The following is a 22,832-nucleotide window of genomic DNA, read 5'->3' as shown; positions in this document are numbered from 1 at the left end:
TGATTTCACTTTCCATCTGGTCTGGGGGATGATAGCAAATCCCTGGTACTAAATTACATTTAGATCCTGGTATTGTCACCTGCAGCACTTTTGTGGAGGAGTCTGCCCCATTCAGGTTTTCTAGTCTGCTTGACACTATGCCCTCTTTGATGTATGGAGTGACACCACCTCCAACACACCCTTCCCTGTCGTTCCTATACAGTTTATATGCAGAAATGGCGGTATCCCACTGGTTCTCTGTTCTACCAGGTTTCCTTTATGTCCACTATATCCAAGTTCTCCTTTAAAACCAGGCATTCCAACCGTCCCATCTTGGCTCAGAGGCTTCTAGCATTAGCATAGAAACACCTTTACAAGATGTCCCTTCCCAGATGTCTCTGGTATGTGCATCTTCTGCTATGGCCGCTAGGCCTCTTTGACTGGGTATCACCATATGCTCATGGCCTATTCACTCCCCATCCCCATTTGGGCAATTGGAAACATTTTTACCTTCACCTCCTTAGGGATAATTCAGCCTTAGCCAGATACTTCCCAGCTCCTGCCAGCTTTCCCCAAAGCTGCTCTGCCATTTTTTAAAGTGCCAGCAGTTTGGTTCAATTCCGGTTCAAGTAGAACCCATCCCTCTTGTACAGGCCTGTTTTGTCCCTAAAGTTCTTATCCATGAACCTCTCTGCCTCTCCAGTTCAGCAGCCTTTGGTTCAAGGAAACAAACGTGTTCCCTGAGAGCCAGGAGCTCATTGCACTGAGCACACACCCACGATTTCTGACAGCTGGGAGATAGCCATACATGTGGTACTCGGTGCAGTACACATTCCTGCTGGCTTTCTACCTTCGTGTTTATTATTATTATTAATAAACTTGCACAGGTGCTTAACTTGCAGCTACAGCATCCCTGACAGATGGCCATCCAGCCTCTGCTTAAATACCTCCAGCAAAGGAGAACCCGCCATTTCCTGATAATGTTTACTGCTGAACAGCTCTCACTGTTAAGAAATTTATCCCAATCTTAAGCCAAAATCTGCTTCCCTGAAATTTCCATCTTGGGAGCAACAGAGTACAAACTGCTCCATCTTCCACATGACAGCCTTTCAGATATTTGAAGACCATTATGTCTCTCCTTAATTTTCTCTTCTCCAGCTCTTTCAACCTTTCCTTGTAGGTTTCCAGAACCCTTCCCATCCTGGTTGCTCTTCTGTGGACACACTCCAAGTTCTCAATGACTTTCTTAAAATGGGTCACCCAGAATGGATGGACACAGTACTTAAAATGGACATAGAACTTCAAATGTGGCCTGACTAATGCAAAATGGAGCAGAACAATTACTTCCCATGATCTGGATACTATGCTTCAGTTAATGCAACACAAGATCAGCTTTCTTAGCTGCCGCATCGTACTGCTGGCTCATATTCAGCTTGTGATCCAATAAGACACTTTTCACAGGTACTGTTCCACTAGCTAGGTCTGCACAGTGGCCCTTGTCAGTGTAGAGCTATGTATTACTTTAATTGCTCCTTTCCAAACTTGGGTTTAGGTTAAGTATGTGGTTATAGTTGTGGTTCTCCGCAACCACTGAGGCATCTCTGTTAGAGCAAGGCTGCAAGAACTACACATCTCTGTTAGGGCAGGGCTGCAAGAACTTTTCCTCCTGGGCTTTAGTCCCCAACTTTAAGTTTCTGCTGGATTTACCTCTTGAGATTTAGCTCCCAACTGTAAGTTTGTAAAGGGTTACCCTCCTGGGATTCAGCTTCCTTTGCTGTGCCTGTATTTTGGCTTCAGCTGATGATTTAAGAGTTTAAATGCAGTTTGAAGTTCTTTTTATTCAAGAAACCTGGGCTACCACTACGACTGTTCCCACTTTTCCAGGATACCTTGTGTATACCCAACCAGCTAGCAAATCAGATAGTAGAGGCTAGCGAGTATGGTTTCAATGGATAATAACCCAAATATCTTACAGCTTGATGTAAGCGATAGTAGTAACATCTTAATTCTTCAGGTGGACTGGCCTTCAGGTCTGACCTTTTTTTTTAGTAAATGTATATTCTGCCCTGCAGAATTCAAAGTATGAAGATACCTCCAAATGGATGAACTTGATCGGGTCCTCTCCACCCTATTTGAAATACAGGCTGACCCCAAAATCTTGATAGCAGGTGATATGAATGCTAGAATAGGACAAAACAACTGTAAAATCGGTGAGAAAATGGGACTTACTCCAGACGATCTAGCTTCTCTCCCTACTAGAAATTCTAAGGATTTGGGGCTTAATAAAGCTGGTCAATTCCGCTTTGCTCTTGTTTATTTATTTATTGCATTTATACCCCACCTTTCTTCCTCTTGCAAGGAACCCAAGGCGGCTTACATTCTCCTCCTCCTCTCCATTTTATCCTCACAACAACAACCCTGTGAGGTGGGTTGGGCTGAGAGTCTGTGACTGGCCCAAAGTCACCCAGTGAGCTTTCATGGCCGAGTGGGGACTAGAACCCAGATCTCCCAGCTCCTAGTCCAACACTCTTGCCACTACACCACACTGGCTCACATGTTGTTGTTGTTAAGTTTCACTTATATATATGTAATGGGACAGATATAGACCCAAATTTGAACTTATATACATATATTGGCCCAAGAGGCAGGAGTGTGATAGATTTTATGATCCTCTCACAATCGGCTCTATTCTTTTTCAACAATTTTAAAGTCCTTACTAGACCAGAGAATGATCACATGCCAATTCAGATGTGTCTTTCGTTACCAACTGGAAAAGTTCCCCTCATTTTCGCTTCTGCAAATAATTTAATAACCCAGGGAGAAAAAAGACTGTGTTGGAATGGGAAGCTGCAAGAAGAAATAAATTTATTTCTAGCAACCCCCAAGGTGTTATCTTTGAGAGAGGAATTTTTTACCTCCCTGGACTCCCTGGGAACTTATGGGAAAATAGTGAAAGAACTTAGGCCATTTGTGGTCACTATTAAAGCTCCTTTTCCAGGCCTGCACACTAGTCAAAGCTGGTTTGATTAACGGTGCACTGCCCAGAAACGTAGGCTGGCAGGAGCAATCAGGAGACTGAGGCAAGAAGACTCCTTAGAAAATTTTACTGTGTACATCAGCTTGCGCAAAGAGTATAAAAATCTCCTGTGCCAGAAAAAGAACGAGTATGTACGACAATCCTGGATGGAGCTAGGGCTGGCAATGCTAGAAAGAGATTCAACCAGATTCTGGATGTTAGTGACAAAAGGGACAAGGAGACATCATGGCTCTACTGATAATCAAATTACTTCCTCAAAGTGGCAAGCTCACTTCAGCCTTGTTTAGACAATCTTTTGTTGGGACCCCATCTGATCCCCTTCACGGCAGGGATTTTTTGTCTTTCACTTCCTGCCCTGATTGGGAACCAGTAACCTGGATGAAGTGCATGATTTGATTGCCTCCCTGCCTCCTAAAAAGGCCCCTGGAGAGGATATGCTTCCTGGTGAATTGTTTAGATCTAATCCTACTTGGTGATGCCCAATTCTTGCTAAAATGTTTACTTATATAAACCAGCATGGAAAAATCCCCCAGGGCTGGGAAGTGAGCATTGTTGTTCCTATTCACAAGAGAGGCTCTAAAGCAGATCCAAATAATTTTAGACCAATCAGTCTGCTTAATGTTGTTTCAAAATTATATACTAAATATCTTTTACACAAATTAGAGTCATGGGCAGCTGAAAACTTGATTTTAGCTGAAGAACAGGCTGGGTTTGCAAAGAGGAAATCTACAATAGACCAGTGTTTTGTTCTCCATCATCTAATACAGAAATATTCTCAGCAGGATAGAAAAGAGTTATTTGTTACTTTTGTGGATTTTAGTTCAGCCTTTGACCTTGTAGATAGAGATCGTTTGTGGCAAAAGCTATCTGCCACAAACACTGATAGAAAGCTGTTTCTTTTAATCCAAATGCTTCACTCTGATACTAGTCTTAGAGTTAGGCTGGGGGCGAATGGATTCTTATCAGAAAGCATCCCAACTGATAAAGGAGTGCATCAGGGATGTTTATTGGCCCCTTTTCTTTTTAATTTTTATATTAATAGCATTGTACAAGAACTGAGTGATTTGGAATGCTTCCCAGCTTCTATTCAGGATGTTAAACTCTCAGTCCTCCTATATGCGGATGATATCGCAATGATTTCCACTACATTAATTGGTATGCGAAGGCTCTTGAGAAAGTTGAGTACATTTTGCACAAGAGAGCATTTGTCTATTAACTATACTAAGACTAAAATTGTAGTATTTGGGAAGAAAAGGAAAACACATATGCGGAAGTTGGACAATGAATCCATGGAACAAATGAACAACTTTAGATATTTGGGCCTTAATTTCAACGCCCGACTTCCATGGAGACAACATCTAGATGTAATTAAGCTGAAATCATCCCAGTCTATTCAATCTCTCCTTCAGTTCTCTCGATCACAAGGGGGAAGTTTGGTTGCCCCTGCAGTAGAGATATTTCAGAAGAAGGTAGTTTCACAACTGATGTATGGGGCTGAGGTATGGGGATACACAAATGCCTCTATTTTTGAGGTGGTTCAGAACTCTTTTATGAGATCTCTCTTGACTGTCCCCCCCTTCTAAGGGCAGAAGTAGGATTGATTTCAGTTAAAACATCTATTTACGCTGCTCTCGCTTTGTATTGGCTCAAGTTGACTCATATGAGCGATTCCCGCCTTCCAAAAAAATGCTTTCAAGAGCAACTTCAGACCCCATCCCAAAAGTCTTGGGTAAACCTGACCAAACCTATGTTACAAGCTTATGGAACCGATACTGAGTCCTTTCCTTCTTTCCCTTCTGATAGAGTAAAGCAGAGGCTTAAAGAAAAAAATTATCTTTATTCTAAGTGGATGTATTTGGTTACAATCTCACAAATGCCTTACTCTTGCTGGTACCCATTATATAAGATGTCATTTGATCTGGAGAGCTACTTTACAACTCTGACTGTGCCTCACTTATGGAAATCATTTACAGCATTGCGTCTACAATGCATGCCTTCTGCCTTCTTGGAGGGAAGATTTGACAATACCCCAGTCCATCAGAGACTCTGTATCTGTGGGTCTGCGGAGGTTGAGGATGTCTCTCATTACTTACTAAGATGCCCTCTCTATGGCTATCCTAGGCATAAATTTCTTGCCATTATTTCCCAGAGCCTCCTAAATAGAACACCTTTAGAACAGATATGTGTCCTTCTTTCTGGCACTGATGCTTTCACCACTGCCCAGGTAGCAAAATTTGCCTTGGCAGCAAGGAAAATAAGTGCCAAAGCCCAAACAGCCTACTAGGGATGATTCTGTTGGATGTATGAATTTATGTATATACATAAATATGTGACTGTACTGTTTCTCTCTCTCTCTCTCTTTTTAATGTACATTGTGGTGGCCTATGGCTTTAAGCAATTAAGTATGGTATCGTAGAGTTTAAATGAATTTAAATGATTACCTGAGTGAATGTGATAAATACATAAGTAAGTAAGTAAGTAAGTAGCACTTTCTGTCTTGCATGGATGCTAAAAACCTTGTGTGCTAAAAAACTTTTTACCTTGATGCTTTGTCACTGGGGCTCCTTGCGGTCAGTAATTTTTTATTACTGATGGGGGGATGAACTGCCAACAAAGCCCACTCTCTCTCCCTTCCCCAGAGAAGAGCAAATCACACATTTTAATTATGCAGCACTGGTCTATAATCTCCTTTCCCTTCCTCACCTCCCCATTCCATTAGCACTGACAGTAGCTGGCTTGATTGTGTTGATGTGTCAGTCACCTCTTTCCATTTTGTACTCATGACCTTGAAGTTAACTTGCAACCCTCAATTTGCCCTTTCTGTGTAATCGGGTCCTCCTGTGGAACAGACCCGTATGGTGATCCCTTGGTTGTGCATATAGTTAGCTGCTCTGCCCCACCAACCCCAATCTGGCTTCTTCATGTTACTTTCTCCCTCAACACAGAGATTAAATCCTTGTGAACTGTATTATATTTAATATGCAATTATCAGTTCTTTAAAATGCCTTAACTTCTCCCTCTAGACAACAGGGCAGGGATGTAATATATATCTAGAATTCAAGTGCAGTTTTCAACACGCAGACCTATAGGTAAATACTTTGAAGAGCCAAATTAAATGCAACACTAAACATATCACTCCGAAGAACATCAGGTGTTGTTGTTTAAACCAGATGCAGGGATCTCCAGCTCTTCCCACCCTAGTTGTAATCCCATAAAAAAACACCCCAATGCTGCTATGAGCCCTCCAAATCTCCCTTAGGTGCCAAGTAGGGATGTCAGAGGAATCTGGATGCAGGGTGGAGCTTGACAAGCTCTCATCGGCTTGGCTCCTGGGACTTCCATTCATCTTCCGTTAGCTGGCCTGACTTGGCAAGCAGTGAATCAGGCCAACTAGCAGATTTCTGGTGTTTCTTAACTTGTGTAAATTATGGCCACAATTTGTGCCAATCTGCATAGTTTAAGCAAATTACCACTGCAATTTCCACAGATTATGCATATTTTGGCCATAATCTGCATAAATTACATGAACTTCAGCCATAATTTGTGCAAATTATGCCCATTTGCACAAAATGTGACCATAATTTGCACAAATCTCTATTTGAGCAAATTACGTCTGACACAAAAAATACACAGAAGATCCTAGAGTTTGGGGGAAACCCATGGCTCGGCTCACAGATGCAAGCCGAGACAGGCATGCCGCGGAAGTCCACTGAGCCCCAAAAGAACCATATTTCCCAGCAACAGGCATCCCTAGTACCATTAAAAAACAAAACAAAAGTAATGTGCATTGGAGTGACATTTTTAAGGTTACACCTAGTCTTGCCGAGTTAATCATCTAAAGGCGCAATTCTATCAAAATAGGTGGCCGCCTCTGAACTCAGAGGCAACTGCCTATCCAAAGCAGGGCAGGAGAAGCACAGGGAGGATCATTCCCTCTGCGCCTCTCCTGCCCTGCTATTTTCAACTAGACAGCCATTTTTGGCTGTCTAGCCTCAGGGGGGCTGACCGAGAGAGGAGGCTGCTGTACAACACATTGGATGCTCTGTACATGCAGCTCCACTCTCCCCGCCCTGGAACACCCCCAGCCCCTCCCCTTTTCAGCTGCTCCGTGCTCCTCTTCTGAGGACGGTGGATGGGGCTTCTCCGCGCTGCCTCTGAGGCAGCGCAGACACGGGGGGAGGTCGGTTTTCAGGGAACCGACTCAGAGCTCAGGCTCTGAGGTTGGTTCCCAGAAAACAGCATATCCTATGGCCCTCCTGACAGTGTCTAGTCGCCATAGGATTGCTCCCTAAGTTACTCAAGCTAAATTTGCCATGAACCTGATTTTAAAACAAGAAATCCCTTTATTGTCTTATTGATCATTTCAATTAGTGTCCCACATCTCATTAGTTTCCCACAATTACAGAGTAACAAGTCCTAAAATAGTTCCTAAACTTTGTTTAGAAATAAGAGCTGTGTTTAGAATAAGAAAAAACAAAATTGAGGGCCAATCTAGACATTAAATGCATAAAATCTTTAGTGTGCCCAGTTTTTGTTCTTCAGAGAGCCAGCATGGATGGGGAGGGGGCCAGCAGCATCAGGACCAGAGAGCATAAGAACACAGATGAAACCTTTCCTGTGTCCTGTTGAAAATCTCCCCCCTGCCCCTGCTGCGATTTGCCCTGGGAGAAAGCTTCCATTAGTGCCAACGGAAGCTTCCCTGTGAGGGTTAATATTAGCTTTAATAGGGAGCGGGTGGGACAGGGTGTGTAGGGAAAGGGTTCACCCTGCCTTCTCTGCAATGCTGTAGCTTAGGCTCCAGCTGCTGGCATTTAAAAATACAAAAACTGTGCACATTAAATACTTACATGCATTTAATGTCATGTGTAGTTTCCTCCCAACAGCCTCTTCCTATTGTAATGCAGTGCTGTTGTCCATTATTCTATGAAAACAAAAAGTTTATAAATGCTATGTTAATATGTATGTATGTATGTATGTATGTCAGGATAATCAACAGTGGGATCTCATCATGAATTTACTGGAAATGTCTCTCTAGATAGTAGAGTTTTTTAAATGCCATAATTAGTAACATCTAGCCCTCTTGCATTTAATATTAGGTAAAGTAACTTTCCAGAGTAACTTCTATATAAGTTCTAGGCATGTGAACGTTCTTCATGAAACTTTGAAACAACACAAACCAACAGTTTCAAAACTCAAATGCTTCATCCAAATTTGTATTCTCAGTAATTCCTGCCCTGATTCTATGCTTTAATGTAATATTTATGATACATTTAACGATTTCAGTTCATAATAAAATCTAACTGAACTTCAGACCCAAAAGATATTATGAAATAGAAGTTCCAAGACCACTTTTATTTCTGAGACAGCGATGGAACATAATTGGTGGGTTCCTCTCCCTATCACACTTAAGCTTAATTCAAAAGCATGTACCTTGCTTAGAAGAGCTACTGTACTGGGATGCAGAGATCTGCAGAAAAAGGTATGCAGCAGATTACCTGGCTGTCAGTCATTTGGTAGAGATGTTTGTAGACCATGTAGACTTGGAAAGAATTAACTCCTGTTTATAGAAAAAAATGAATTGATGCAAAATAAGAGTTAATAAGTACCTAATGTTAAGAATAGGCCATTCAAAAGATGAATCAAAATGTGCCAGTTTTTATCCTGAAAATCCACCTCACAATGCTGTTTTCCAACTTGACCACTTCCCTGCCACAAATATGTGTTGTGAACAAAACTTTCTGACGCCACACTGGACAAAATGTATAGTGGAGCCAGTATCCCACTTTAATGGAAAGAAACTACATAAATCACATTCATGTATTCATGTTCTACATCATATTTATTTTATTATGTATTTTTTCATATGTCTGCCCCACAGTTCTATCTGTATTTCTTATTCCTCTATATCAGGAGTGGGCAACCTTTTTTCTGTTGAGGGCTGCATTCCCTCATGTGTAATCTGTTGGGGGCCACACGTCAGCGCTGAGTGGGGCTGAAGCCAGAGGTGGGCAGGGCAAGAGCCAAAAGTGTGTGTGGGGGCGTTATCCCATTTCTCTCTTACCCTCTTCTTTCCCATGCAGTGGGCTGCCGGAGAAGGGACAGATCACTCTTGCCAGAAGTCTGAGCTGGCTGCATGCAAATGGCTTTTGAAATTAGGCTGAGGGCTGCAAGTTACCTACCCCAGCTCTCCACCTAGAAGCTCATATCTGCTTGTGTGAGGGCAGGACAGTCTGTTCTGCAGTAACACTGTGGCCCTCCCCTGCATTCCCAGGACACAGCAGAGCACAGAGCAGGCATCCTCCATGATCTGAATGGGTGAGCAGGATCATCTAAGCAGAAGCAGGTCAGACTGTCTCCTTTTTGGCTGTGAGGGGGGTGCATTTTATGGCAAACACTAGCAAAGAACACAGTGCTTGTTTCTTTAATGTAGCACAGTGGTGGGCAACCTGTGGTCTTCCAGATGTTGTTGGACTACAACTCCCTTTGTCCTGACTACTGGCTGTGCTGGCTGGCGCTGATGGAAGTTGGAATCCAACAAAATCTGGAGAGCCACAGGTTCCCCACCCCTGATGGATTATGCTACATCACTGTGATAGCGAAAATGGCTTATTCGTGATACTCAGTTAACATGGTAAGGGCGCAATCCAATCTGATCCACCCTGGGTACTCAGAAGCCTCTGAACTTGAAGGCTAATGAATATCCAATGCACAGTGGGAGGCGCGTTGCACCTCCTGCTCTGCATTTTAGCTAGACAGGCAATTTCACCCATCTAGCAGAGGCTTCAGGGAGGGAGAGGGAGAGGGGGAGGGAAGGGCCTCGGGATATCTCATATCTCCATGTCCCCACTCTCCTCCCCTCCCTCAGGAATGCCCCCTTTCACCCCTTCCATGCTTGCATTTGCAAGCTCATAGCAGCAGCCAGTGCAGTTCTCTCTGCGCTGGCTGCCGGGCGGGGGGGGGGGGGAGGAAGGAGCCAGGGAGCATGGTTTCCTGTCTCCAAGCTCAGAGCCCTGTCTCTGAGCTCGGAGCCAGGAAACTGAACTATCCTGTGTCCCCCAGATGCTGTCTAGGGGGCACAGGATTGCTCTCTACGTGCTTTTAACCAAAAATACTAGTGAACTATGTTGTTCACTATTATAGGTGATATTTATGCATATTTTGAGATCAATAGATGTGTCTATAATGTATGGGAAATGTATTGAAACATCAAACTGGATGCCATTTTCAATGCAAAAAAAAAATTCTGCTGCTAATTTTATTCCATGTGCTGGAAGTGTTTTGTAGCTTATACAAATTCTCAGAATTAAGAAAAAGCTTTTCAAATAAAAATAAGTGAAGTAACTTGCTTACATACCAAAGTGATGATCTTCTCTAAAACTAAATCTTTTTCTTTTGCTAGCAAATAACACATAGTGGGGACATGGACACGGACACACACATATTGGGGGTCAGGGAGACAAAGACATACATATATACTGGGGCGGAGGGGAGACACATAGACATAGTGTGGACACACACACACATATATTGGGGGAGACACACACACACAAATATATATTGAGGGAGACACATACACATAGTGCGGGGACACACAGACTCACCACACATAGTGGGTGGGGGAGACACGCACACACATGCAGCGTGTGTGTGTGTGTGTGTGTGTGTGTGTGGAGACAGATACACATTCTCCCTTCTCCAGCCAGCCCAACTGGATCACTGCTTTGGCAGCACTGAAGTAGCAATCCCGCTGGAGTGGCTGGGAAAGGGAGAAAGCCTCCTCCCCACTCCAGAAACTCTGAGGCAGCCTGAATTACTGCTTTAGCACTGCTAATTGCAGCATTAAAGCAGAGATGCGGGCGGCAGCAAGGGGAGGGAGACCTGCATAGCTGGGACGGTGCTGCTGGTTCCCTCGGCAGTGCAGGCCCAGCTGCTCCTGAAGGCAGGCGTGGAGGCCCGTCTGCCCAGTTCTAACTGAGCAGATCTTTGCTGGCCTGCTGAGGGCAAGGGAAAGGAGGAAGGAGGAGGCCCGGCCGGGTAAGGCAGGCTTGGGTGATGGCAACTGGCTGCTGCTGTCACCACAGCCAGGCTGGCAGACAGGCAGGCTGGCTGGCTCTTTCCCTTGGTCACTGCTTCTGTTTTGTTCCTTCCTTACCAAGGCAACAAACACACAGACCCCCCTCAACATCTCAGGCTTCTGTATCTGTGTAGGCTTACAGCTAGTCCCATTCACTTTCATTACATGTTAAAAAGTATTTAAAAAAAAATAAAGAGTGAACTTTGAAAAATAATTTCCCACTTATTCCAATACAAAATAAAAATAGGAAGCCATCATTTTTTAAAAGTGAAATCCATTTAGTTTTCTTTAGAAATTGTTACTACAAAATGGTCACCAAACTGTTTCTCATAGTTACTTTTAACAGATGGGCTTTTTTGTACCTAAACTGCTCTTTTTCTCTCAAAATTTCATTAGTCTTCTTGAAATTTTCAGAATTTGTCAAACAGACATGTCTTTCTCACACCTGAAAAATTCAGAAATATTGGTGAAACAGTTTTGATTTAATAAAGGTTAGAATTATCACCTGATCCTCACAGTATGCACTTACACATACTAAGCATGTGTGTCATGTTACTGTAACTTTGGTGATCAGACTCAGTCAGACCAGAGGCATCTGAAGAATAGGCAAAGTAAATGAAAATGCTAGTCCAATTCATATGCAGCTGTCTCCAAGGTTCAGCTTTGTTGGCAAGCTGCTTGGCGTAGAGGATACACAGACACACACATACCCCTTTTGCAGAATACAGTACATTCACTTTAAGAAACTCAGCCTAGAATGGAGCAAGTCAAGGCTTGGAGACATGATAGGACAATTTAGCAAGTGATTTTGCCATGAGGGCAGCAGCTTCACGTACCCAGGTAAGGGTCACTCTTTTGTATGGTTTTCCGAAATTAATGCTTTTATGCAAATATGCAAAGATTTAAAATATAGTAACAACAGAAAAACAACAGAAACTGAAAAACTACAATGCCTTGGAAAAGAGCACAATGTGGGCCCCAGCTGAGCTTCTCTGGGAAGCTCATTCTACAACTGGGGTGCCACAACAGAAAAGGCCCTCTTCTTGGTAGCCACCTGTGGCCATTCCACATGTACAATATGTAAATGGTAAAAGTCTGTGTATATGTATGGTGGCTGGTATGTATCTGGAATGATTGACAGGTGAATCTGAGGCGGGGTTTGGCAGAGTGTGGACAAGAATGACAGTTTGGGAAGTGGAAGAAAGGGGGAGTGGCTGAGTGAGAATGGAATGCAGTGTGATTGGATGAGAGCTTGTGCAGAAAAAGGTGGGTGATTGCTTCTAGAGAGTCAGATAAGTCTGGGAGTAAGGTAGATTAGGTACAGCTAGAGAGGTCTGAGATGAAATTGGGAGATAAAAGCGAGAACACTAGTGAGATAGTCTGTGGGTTACAGAGTGTGTCAGATAGTGTGAGAGAAGGTGTGAGAATCATATTGTCTAGTTTATAGTGCTGACTTATTTTAATCATCATCCCTGATATCCTTTCCTCATCCCAAACCAGTTCCTATTTCCAATCCTGTTGTACCAAATAAACCTTCTTTGTTTTCAGTTTTAAAAAAGTTTCCTTTTGAGTTTTTAGGAAGGGTTTTGTGGAATAACCCCCATGTGCTGGCTGCTTGGTCTGTGCTACCAAAAAGAAAGAAAGCAGCTCAGAAAGGGTTATTGGTGACAGCAATAGAGAGAGTAGTGAAGCATCACCATACACAAACAGAGGGTTGTGGGTGAGAGCCTAAAACTGGATGTGTGAGGAGAGACACTGACCAAAGCACCTGAATTGGTGACTAGAAGTAGGATCGTGAGGTGGTCAAAAGGCCTCCTCACACCACCCACCTCACTACCTTTGGCAGGGGCTCCCAGAGAATGACTGCTGAGGATGATCTTAGGGTCCAGGCAGGTATACATGGGAGGAGACATTTTTATTAATGACCTGAAGAGGAGGTGCAAGGAATGCTTATCAAATTTGCAGATGACACAAAATGGGGCAGGATAGCGAATACTTTGGAAGACAGAAACAAAATTCAAAGTGATCTGGATAGACTGGAGCGCTGGGCAGAAAACAACAGAATGACATTTAATAGGGAGAAATGCCAAGTTCTGTACCTAGGAAAAAGAAACCAAATGTACAGTTACAAGATGGGGGATACGTGGCTCAACAACACTACAAGTGAGAAGGATCGTGGAATGGTTGTAGATCACAAGCTGAATATGAGCCAACAATGTGATGTGGCTGCAAGAAAAGGCAAATGCTCTTTTGGGCTGCATTAATAGAAGCATCGCTTCCAATCACATGAAGTACTAGTTCCCCCCTACTCAGCACTGGTTAGGCCTCCTCTGGAGTACTGCGTCCAGTTCAGGGCACCACACTTGAAGAAGGATGCAGACCAACTGGAGAGGGTTCAGAGGAGGCAACAAAGATGATCACGGAACTGGAAACAAAGCCGTATGAGGAGAGAGTGAAAGAACTGGGCATGTTTAGCCTTGAGAAGAGGAGACTGAGGGGAGATAGGATAGCGCTCTTCAAGTACTTGAAAGGTTGTCACAGAGAGAAAGGCCAGGATCAATTCTCGATCATCCCAGAGCGTAGGACACGGAATAATGGGCTCAAGTTACAGGAAGCCAGATTCCAGCTGAACATCAGGAAAAACTTCCTGACTGTTAAAGCAATACGACAATGGACCCAATTCCCTAGGGAGGTAGTGGGCTCTCCTATACTGGAGGCATTCAAGATGAGGCTGGACAGCCATCTGTCAGGGATGCTCTGACTTGGATTCCTGCATTGAGCAGGGGGTTGGACTCAATGGTCCTGTAGGCCTTCTATGATTCCATGAGACAATCCTCCAGGTAATCTGGCCCCAAGCCATTTAGGGCTTTGAATGTTAATAACAACACTTTGAATCATGCCTGGAAATGGACTGGCATCCAGTGCAGATGGAAAAATACTGGCATAATATGATCATGTTGGCCACTCCCTATTAACAATCTTGCTACCCTATTTTGGACAGCTGAAGTTTCCAGACCATTTTCAAAGGCAGCCCCATGTAAAACGCATTGCAGTAATCCAGAGGAGTGCGTACCAGAGCATGGATAACTGTAGCTAGGCTATCTCTGTCCAGATAGGGACATAGTTGCAAGAGTCCACCTATGTGTCTAGCAACAATGCGGGATCCAAGAGAACCCCGAAACTACGAACCTGATCCTTTAGGAAGAGTGCAACACATTGAACATCACTTAGCTGGGCCGAAGAAACACCCACTAACAGTACCTCCATCTTGTCTGGATTGAGTCTCAGTTTATTGGCCCTCATCCAGTCTATTGCTGCATCCAAGCTCTGTTTAAGAAAACCCACTGCTTCACCTGGATTTGATGAAAAGGAGAGCTAGAGCTGGGTGTCATCTGCATATGGGTGACACCTCAATCCATATTTCCAGATAACCTCCCATAGTGGTTTCATGTAAATGTTGAAAGGCATGGGGCAAAAACAAAGACCTGCGGAACCCCATGGCATAATTGCCAAGGCACAGAGCAATAATCCCCCAGTACCACCTTCTGGAATCAGGCATCCAGAAGGATACCATGATTAATGGTGTCGAAAGCTGCTGATAGGTCCAAGAGAATCAACAGGGTCACACTCCCCCTGTCTTGGCAAAGGTCATCCCACAGGCAACCAAGGCAGTTTCCATTCCAAAACCAGGCCTGAAGCCCAATCGAAATGGATCTAGATAATCAGTTTCATTCAAGAGTGCCTGGAGTTGGCCAGCAAACACCCGCTCAAGCACCTTGCCCAGGAAGGGGATGTCAGCCACCTGCCTGTAGTTGTCAACATCCTCCAGGTCCAGCTTAGGCTTTTTCAGGAGTGTCCTAATAACTGCCTCCTTTAAAGTGGCCGGCACCACTGCCTCTCTCAAGGAGGAGTTGACAGCCTCCTTGACCCAGGCACACATCCCCTTCCTATTAGAAGTAATAAGCCATGACAGGCAAGGGTAAAGCACACAGGTGGTTGACCGGACTTGGCCAAGCACCTTGTCCGCATCATTGGGCCTCAACAACTGAAACTCATCCAATAAAACTTTACTGTCTTCCTCAGGCCCAGAGCCTTTTGTCCCTTTGGAATCTTTGTTTAAACCTCACAAAAAACTTGGGCTTTAAGCCCTCAGTATTCCGGTAGCCACACCAGTCTCACTCTGCTGAAGCCACTCATTCGGTTCTGGGCCTCAGTCAGGCAAGGTACCATTCTGCTACTGAAATCACTTTGATTGTGTAATCCTAGCTGCATCTGTTGGCTCTTGCACCATTGGAATCACTCTAAGCCATGGAACCTGGGGTTCTGTCTGAGCCTCATCAGACCCCTTTCCCCAGAGCACCTGCCCTGGCTGTTAAGATCCCAGCTTTAGATGAAGCAGTAACCCACCAGCAGCCTCTTCTGAGGAGTCTTTTTGCTGAAAACTCAGGAATTTACCTGCACTGTCTCCAGAAAGGATCTCTTGGGATCATAGGAAAGGTATATTTCAGTCCAAGCCTATCTTCTCTACAAATTATAGCCCCCACCTCATATCCACTTTCTATCAAGTGTATGTTTGAGTGTGTGTAGAAATTTGGTCTAGTTTTGGAACCAGCTTTTGGTTGGAAGCCCTGACATCCCAGTTCATCATTGCCCTAGACACCCAGTGGGAAGGATCATGACTAGGCCTGCTTTCTCTGCTTCTCCATGCTCCCTCTTTATACCTACTGTGTCAGCCAATTATTCTGGAAGTTTGGGGTGATGCACAAGTGGTCAGGAAGATGTGCCTTTGTCAGAGTTGTAAGTCTGAGCCCTGCTTCTTTGACAGGAAGTTAGAGGAAGTGAATAGTGTTTAAAGTGCTGGAAAGTGTTGTGTTTTGGTTATTGGCAACCCAAGTCCTGCCCTCCCCTTTTGTCATGGTGACCTTGCACAAAAACTAGCCCCGGCACACTGCCCACTACTGTAGACAAGCTTCTGTGAGTTCTTTCCTCCTCCCTGCTGTTGCAATCTTACCCCCTGAATCTCTCTCTCCCAGCAGCACAAGGCCCCTAATTTGTTTAGCCCTGACCTCCACAACCCCCTCAGAGCCATAGACCACCCTTGCCCACCAGGACACTCCAACCTTAGTCTTCTGTGCAGCGCAACCCTCGGTTTAAATGCCGAGCAGACTTTTGAGCTGATTTCCCTACCATTTGGAACAAGTGCATGGATGTCTACGCTATTAGTTTGCCTTTTGTTACATTTGCTTAATACGTATATGTGTATTTGCAATACATGATCTGACTAAGTCCATTCTAGAGTTCATATAGTGCCAACCAGCTAATTCCAAAGTGCAGTTATTGTGTTCATTTTTTATTCTTATGTGTTCAATAACATTCCCCTGCTTTCAAAGAGACATGTGTGTGTGTGACCTCTGCCAAGACGTGCTATGACCAAGGTTTAAGCACCTTGGACGGGTGTATCTCTGAACATGCGTATACTTGCATGTGTGTCCAGAAAGGACATTCAGTAACAGTTCTCTCTGCTCTGATTCCCCAGTTTCCTTTCCTGCTGCATGAAGCACCCAGTGTATCACATATAGGCTAGAACAGTGGTTGCTTTGCTGTTCATAGGCAATGCTAACAATTCTTGCCACTAAAAATAGCTGAAGGGAAGGAGCATGAGAATTTTTCACAATGACAAGAAATAACAAGAATGAATACATGAAAGGAGACCTTATAACAAAATTATGGTTACAACGTAGGCACTAAGGTTTGGTAGTGACTAAATAAGATGTGACTACAACATCTTTGGAGTCCTGCTATAAGATAATTAAAGTCAATGGCTTAATGATTGCCAGCAACAGAAAAGCAGAACTTATTGACGTTTACTATGACACTGCAAAAATAGTAATTTAACTGTTACAAGGCAACACTTGTAATTTGAACTGAGCATCTTAGAATAATTTTTGTGCAAAAATAATCAGTTGCAATCTAAATGTATTAATATTAAAAGGGCACCCCTTTAGTCAAGGCAAGTCACACACACACAAAGAAGGTTCCGCCATTATAAGCCTCAAAATTCTGTTGCTTATAAAAATGATACCTGTTGAGCCAATACTTGAAACTTGTCATCCATGATCTACCTGATGAGGTATACAATTGTACAAAATTTCAAAATGGATAAAAATTGCCATAGGTACAGAAAGTAAAAAAGTACTGAAAACTGACACAATTGTACATTTTTTTCTCTGAGCTGGGGCTCAGCATATTATATATTTCTTTCAAATTATGGGGGAAAGTACTGATATACATTATTCAGGCTTGTCAAGGAGGCATGCCTTTCACTGGTTTGTTGAAAGTTTGATCAGTGGTTCAAAAGTTATTAAGATTTTTCTGTGCCATGAAATCCTATGGCAAAGTTATGTTAGGCATGCTCAGTTTCACTGTGAAGCTAGAATGCTGCCAGCACTCCAATGTTTTCAGAGGAATTCTATTATGGAAGGCTTCTATGTGCCAAGTCTATTTCTGTCATTATGAAATATGACCTCACAATAGTGGTGGCATTTGTCTTTGCTGAGATGTCACTGCGCTTTTATGTGCTGAAAGGTCTGTCTAAGCTATACAATGTCCATCCCCATTATTGTTATCCACATAATAACAAAACACACAAACCATCCCAAAGTACCACAGAACCACAAATCTACTATGTCACTGGAACATCCTCCAGAAATGTAAAACCTGAGCCCCATAGAAGTGTTTAAGTGTTATCTACTTTTAAGATGGCTGGCTATCCGTTACTTCAGAGGGGGGGAAAGAACTTTGGGAGATGGCTCTGGTCAGTCTGCATCAGGGACCAAGGAGGCCATGTGCAGTGCTTAAGCAATTTCCATGCAGGCAGCAATCAGCTCAAATGGCTCAATCAGCCCAGCCAACAGCAGAAGGACGGACTCTACAAAAGGGAGGCCTATGGCTTAAAGTTCACCGACTAACTTGACTGCAGACCCTGGCTGTAAGCAGGTGCATCAGAGTTCCCCAGAGCCTGGAAGAGGGAAGAAGAGGGTTTACATGGTGGCTAAGGGGTTGCTCTGGACCTCTTGTTATACTGGGCCTTCTCTGTAGGACTGCCTGTGTGCAGAGAACCCTCTTTGGAAGATGTGATGGAGCTGGAGCTCACTTGAGTTCGCTTATGCAGCAGTTCCCTCCTTCCCAAGCCCAGGTCAAATGCCTTGGCGCTGGCCACTTGGGGAGAGAAAACCCTTTCCCTGGGGCTTTGGTCAGAACCCCCAGTCTCACACTTCCCAAATTGGGAGAAGTGATACATTCATTATAAAAAGAACTTTTATGGACAATATGTAAAACAGAATAACAATCTTAAGCCTTTAAACTATCGCACAGATGCTAACCCTACTCCCATGTAACAGTCACATGGAAAACTTCACCTTCAGGGAAATTTGTGCGAATTTAATAGGTTTCTTTTAAAAAAAATTGGGAGATACATGCACATTTAACTTTATCTTTTTTCAAAATTAACACTTATCTGCTAAGGAGTGCATTTGTGCTCATTCACAGAGTAGGCTGCTGAGGCTGTGCCACAAAGGCACCCTGGACATGCCAGGAGTAGAAGGGACGACTGAGGGGGGAGTATGCCATGGCAAGCTGCAGGGTGCCTGATTGTCTGTTGGGAGTTAACATGTCAGGAGGGAGCCAGGGCCTAGAACAACAGCACATCTAGCTACCAATGGCCTTCCAGTTTCAAAGGAGCAAGAACTCCACATCCTTTTATCAGGGCTAGCCAAAGGAGGAGGACAAAGGAGGCACCCACCTCATAACCTGCCAATCAAGTGAAATCACATACACAGCAAATACACATCTGTTCCTGGTTAGGCTGGAACAAGAAAGGGGCCAGGTGTTAATCAAGGGAAGGATACTTGGCCCAGATCCAACAAGCCAACCATCTCAAAAGAGACTTGGTAACAGAAACCTCGCATAGGAAGACAGCCCAGAAGGGCACCAGAGAAAGTGTAAATTCTATAGCAGAGGCATAATTGCTAGGCACAATTATTTGATCAAAAGGGCACAATCCTGCCTAAACTTTGCATATTCTTATATATACTTTCAGAAATAAGTGCTACGATTTATGTAAATTTAACAGACGGCAAAGCCAGGCAATTAATTTCACTTCCAAATCAACCCAAATTAAATTAATTATTCAATCAATATGCAAATCACCCTTGTGAAGGAGCAATTTTCAGAAATTATTGCAGCACAAGGGTAGGGTAGGGTAGGGTATCCATTCCATCCCAAGCTGTTTCCCCCCACAAATGCCCTCCACAGGGCAATTCATCATACGGGAAAAACCCTCTTTCATTGGCACCAATGGAAGTTTTTTTCCCTAGGCTTAATTGCCACTCGGGGGTGGGGGGATTTGAGGGGGTGCAGCAAGTGGAGATGATAGGATTAACCCTTCCCTCTACAACTGTGATACCCCAACCCTGAAAATCCCTCCATAGCAATTAAGCTTAGAAAAAAAAATCTTCCATTAGCAATTGTTCTGATATGAATCAAAGGGTACTGTAACTCAGGTGGCAGCTTATTTATTCATTATTTATTTATCTGATAGTAAGAACTGTATATTCCAAAGTGTGGTTTTTGCGGTAGATGAATGATGTCAGATATTATATAATACACATATAGTTTTTTAGAGATTAACTCATCTAGAACAAACTTGTCTAAAGTGCTGATTGACACTTTAGTGTACACACACACGCATACACACACAGCTAAAACAGCAATATTAAAATACCATTCTAACACAAATAAAAAATAAATAAAAACCAGTGACCGTTAAAACCATGCATTAACTGAAAGTGGATTGAAACACACAGGTCTGTAAGGCTCATCTGAAAAACTGTCACTGAAGGAGCCAGTGTACCTCCTGTGGAGGGGCATTTCATAAGGAAGCAGCCACTACAGAAAAGACCCTGTCTCTTGTGTGTACCAACCCGATAGATCTACTGATAGGCATGTAAGCTGAAGTGAGCCCTTAGGAGCCTCTGCCTCCAGTCACATCTCCTAAGTGCCAACCCTTAGCCTTAAGATGGTCATTTCTTTTCTCTGTGACCTCCCACCTGGTGTGTTCCCTGAATTATTGGGTAGGCATAGTAGCGTGGAGGCACTCAATTTCTCAGGTGCAGGGAAAGACACCCATGATTGTTCAAGCTCCAGATTCCAGACTCAGCAGGTTCCTGACCACCAGCCTCGGACTTAGTGTCAGGAGCCTGGTCTAGTTCTTCAGCCAGTGACATTACACCAGCCTTAGATTGTCTTAGATTGTCTACACCAGTCTTACTCTTCTCCTCTGATTCTGAGCTCTAGACGAGGGCCATGACAGATATAAGAATGTCCTTTTTCTGTGTATTTGTTTAATTTATATGTAAGTTATATTTAGAACCAGAGATGTGAAGGCCTAGAAAAGAAAAGGAAAAGTCAGACACCCCCCACCTCCCGACTTCTTTTCAGTTTTTCCAGAGGGGAAATTGGAAAGCTTTCTGAACACTGGAAAAAACTCCTATGAAATGCTTCATCACTGACATGAGTGAAATGCCTTTTAAAACAAGCGTTTACTTGCTTTAAAGTATTATTTATTATTTAATAGATTTATATACTGCTGACCATACTTAAAAATATCTACATGGTGTAGCATGAAGATGCGTAGTATGTGTAGCATGAAGATGACATGCATGAAGATGATTATGTAAGATGATTTACAGCATGAGAGAATGATAATTCCTGTGTATATTATAGAGTTGAATGTTCTCAATATAATTTATAAATATTAACTTGAGATGCAAATATACTGTTAGTCCTTAATACTGTGTCTGTTTCTGTCTATATCATACACTTTTTCGACTTAACTACAGTTTTTGTGGTGTCTATTTACAAATCCTCACAGCCAACTTCTCAGGTGACAAACATTAAGATATGTGTGCTTATACTGCAGTGCTTTGCATCTCTCATACTGGATATATTCACAATTTTGCTTGTACAAAACTAATCCTCCAGCTGTATGGAGCACAGCCAGCATCTCCAGAGGCAGACAAATTGCCACATCCAAAGCCTGCCTGGGCTCATGCTGGCAGGGTGGGAGAAGCAGCATTCTCCTCCCTTCCTTCCTATTCTGGGTAGGGATGTCAGAGAATTCCACCATGGAACTCCGTGGCGGAACGGCCTGCCACCCCCCAGCCCCCCTGCGGATCCCCCCCGGGACGAGACTTACCTGGGGCGGATCTTCCGGGCTGCGGCGGCGGCTGGTCTTCTGACCGGCTGCCACCATTGCCATTTGCAGTCTTGTAAAAAAAAACAAAAAAAACGACATGATAGGCTTCGTAAAGATTTACGTAGCCTATCATGGCTGGGTTTCAAAAAAACAACAACCGTGTACGCAAATGGCGGCGGCTATGGCCGCCACCATTTGCATTCCTTATTTTTGGCCGTCTTAGTCTACATACATATTTACGTAGACTATGACGGCGAAAATAAGGGGGAACGCAAATAGCATAGTGGGCTCTATTTGCGTCCCTTTTTGATTTGCCATTTTAGCCTACGTAAATATTTACATAGGCTAAAACAGTGAATCAAAAAGGGACACAAATAGCGCCCGCTACGCTATTTGCGTTCCCCTTTATTTTCGCTGTCATAGTCTACGTAATTATTTACATAGACTAAGATGGCCAAAAATAAGGAACGCAAATGGCGGCGGCCGTAGCCACCACCATTTGTGTACGCAGTTTTCCCCACCAGAGCCCTCCGCGGCCGGAAATCCGGCTGCGGACGGCTCTGGCCTGGCTGGGCCTGGCCGGCTGCTCCGCGGAGCTGCCGCGGAGCACAGCCAGCCATGGAGGATTCCGGGGGGGAGGAATGGATCGCCTCCCCCCCCTGTCGAGGATTCCGGGGGGAGGGACGGAACGCCTCCCCACCCACCATCAACATAATCCGTGGAAAGGTAAGTGACTTTCGTACATCCCTAATTCTGGGGTTTGTTTGTTACAATCTATTTCCCTCCCACTGAGTCATGCCAGCTTCACGGTTGACATGAATTTCCCCTTGTGTAGGGGGCATGTTTCAGGAATGGGAGGATTTTGGATCCTGTGGACCCAAAGTTTCCCCTGATATACCGACACTCCTGATCCATTTACCTCTCCCAATGACAGAGCTCTGATATCAAGGAAGTAAGGGATGTGGAAGTTTCCACAGGAGCTGGAAGTTCCAAGGTTGGGTCTTCCTCCACCCGTCGAGAGCCAAACAATCCTAAAGCCCCTGAGACTCTCTCCTAGGGGCCATAGGATTAGGATTTATAATTCTGAGGCTGCAATCCTATGTGTTTTATTACCTGAGAATAAGGATGTCATGAGCACTGGGATTGGTCTGGGAGGCCAACGGACTGCCCTGCGCCTGTGCCTGCCCCCACCGGCCCTCACTCGCTGAGAGCTCGGCAAGCGGCTGGGAGCAGCCTGGACTTGTCATCACTGCGCAGTTGGTTCCAAAGACCCGCGGTGCCAAAGACCCGTCCTGCCTCCACCAGCAGTCAGGCAAGCCCTTAAAAGCCAGTGGGGGCAGGATGAGACCTTGCCGCCCCAAGCACTCTAGCCATCTCCTCCTCGCAAGGAGGAGACGGCTAGAGTGGTTGGGGTGCGCATGGTGCCGAGGACTCTGTAAGTCAAGCCACTGTGCGCTTAAAATCCTCAGCATGGAGGGTGGGCAGGA

General features: G+C 44.1%; 1 protein-coding gene across 3 annotated transcripts in view; it reads right to left on the bottom strand.

Moving 5' to 3' along the window:
* The window catches only part of LOC146344360 (dihydropyrimidinase-related protein 1), a 172,318-nt gene that overhangs the window by 94,124 nt on the left and 55,362 nt on the right, over positions 1-22,832 (bottom strand). For all 3 annotated transcript variants that reach the window (XM_084859923.1, XM_084859924.1, XM_084859925.1), the window contains one exon: positions 8,512-8,573. In XM_084859923.1, the coding sequence (XP_084716049.1) occupies positions 8,512-8,573 (62 nt within the window). The remainder of the gene's footprint in view (positions 1-8,511; positions 8,574-22,832) is intronic.

This window comes from Heloderma suspectum, chromosome 5 (genome assembly GCF_057233095.1).
Source record: "Heloderma suspectum isolate Gila_16-S chromosome 5, 16-S_ref, whole genome shotgun sequence".
Classification (NCBI taxonomy): Eukaryota; Metazoa; Chordata; class Lepidosauria; order Squamata; family Helodermatidae; genus Heloderma; species Heloderma suspectum.
The sequence above is the reverse complement of the archived record's forward strand: the minus strand, read 5'-3'. Positions and strand labels throughout refer to the sequence as shown.